The sequence below is a fragment of the Octopus bimaculoides genome, chromosome 18 (genome assembly GCF_001194135.2).
Source record: "Octopus bimaculoides isolate UCB-OBI-ISO-001 chromosome 18, ASM119413v2, whole genome shotgun sequence".
In the NCBI taxonomy this organism is placed as follows: Eukaryota; Metazoa; Mollusca; class Cephalopoda; order Octopoda; family Octopodidae; genus Octopus; species Octopus bimaculoides.
This window is the reverse complement of record NC_068998.1, coordinates 15710196-15711133: the sequence shown is the minus strand read 5'-3', so window position 1 is coordinate 15711133 and position 938 is coordinate 15710196. Positions and strand designations below refer to the sequence as shown.

At 43.4% G+C, this 938-nt stretch overlaps 1 protein-coding gene across 1 annotated transcript in view; it reads right to left on the bottom strand.

Annotated features, from left to right (window-relative positions):
- Window positions 1-938, bottom strand: part of LOC106870641 (uncharacterized) — a 133163-nt gene that overhangs the window by 100761 nt on the left and 31464 nt on the right. The window contains exon 2 of the mRNA XM_052974538.1: window positions 167-549. Within this exon, the coding sequence (XP_052830498.1) occupies window positions 167-251 (85 nt within the window). The 5' untranslated portion in view covers window positions 252-549. The remainder of the gene's footprint in view (window positions 1-166; window positions 550-938) is intronic.

Below are 938 nucleotides of genomic sequence, written 5' to 3'. Positions count from 1 at the left end.
GTGTAGATCTCAAATCTTTTTCCAACTATATATATATATATATACACGTATGCACGTGCGCATTTCGCGTATGTGATGTGTGCATGTGTATAGATAGATAGATAGATAGATAGATAGATAGATAGATAGATAGATAGATAGATAGATAGATCATTGCTTTTCTTACCTTTAGGAAGGTCTTGGATTGGGTTTCCAGATGCAATGAGGAAAAAAGCTGTGGCCAGCATTCTCAAATTCACCACGCTATTCATTGCAATCTGGGTGTCCTCTTGTCTTCTCCTTCTTCAGCTTGTTCGAACACAAATCGACTCCAGTGTGCAAACGCTGTGCTCACGGTACGGAGAGGACAGACCGTGTTATAAGCGCCGTAGCGAAACAACAGCTTTGCTGCGATGGCGGTAAAGTTCTGAAACTGTGAGCCGAGCTGAGCAGACGACACTTACACATGGGATGCGGTGCGCGTGCGCAGTAAAGCAGCTGGCCGCTTAATGTTTGCTGTGTGGAAATGATGGCGTTCGGTGGTCGACGACGACGACGACTTGCTCCTCCCTAGTGATAGAATAAATAAAGTAAAGATTGGATTGAGAAATGGAAAAATATGTGCATACAGCATTCATATATGTCAATACATACATTTTTATGAGCCTACATTTGTTTATACACATATACACAACGCTTATGTCTGCGTGTGTGAGAGAGAGAGAAAGAGAGGGAGAGAAATAGAAAGAGAAAATGTGTATGTATGTTTTATAAATACAGGCGCAGGCGTGGTTGTGTGGTAAGAAGCATACTTCCCAACCACTTGGTTCCTAGTTCAATCCCACTGAATGGCATCATGGGTAAATGTCTTCTACCATAGCCTCAGGCCGACCAAAGCCTTGTGAGTGGATTTGGTTGACGGAGACTGGTGTGTGTGTGTGCGTGTGTGTGTGTGTGTG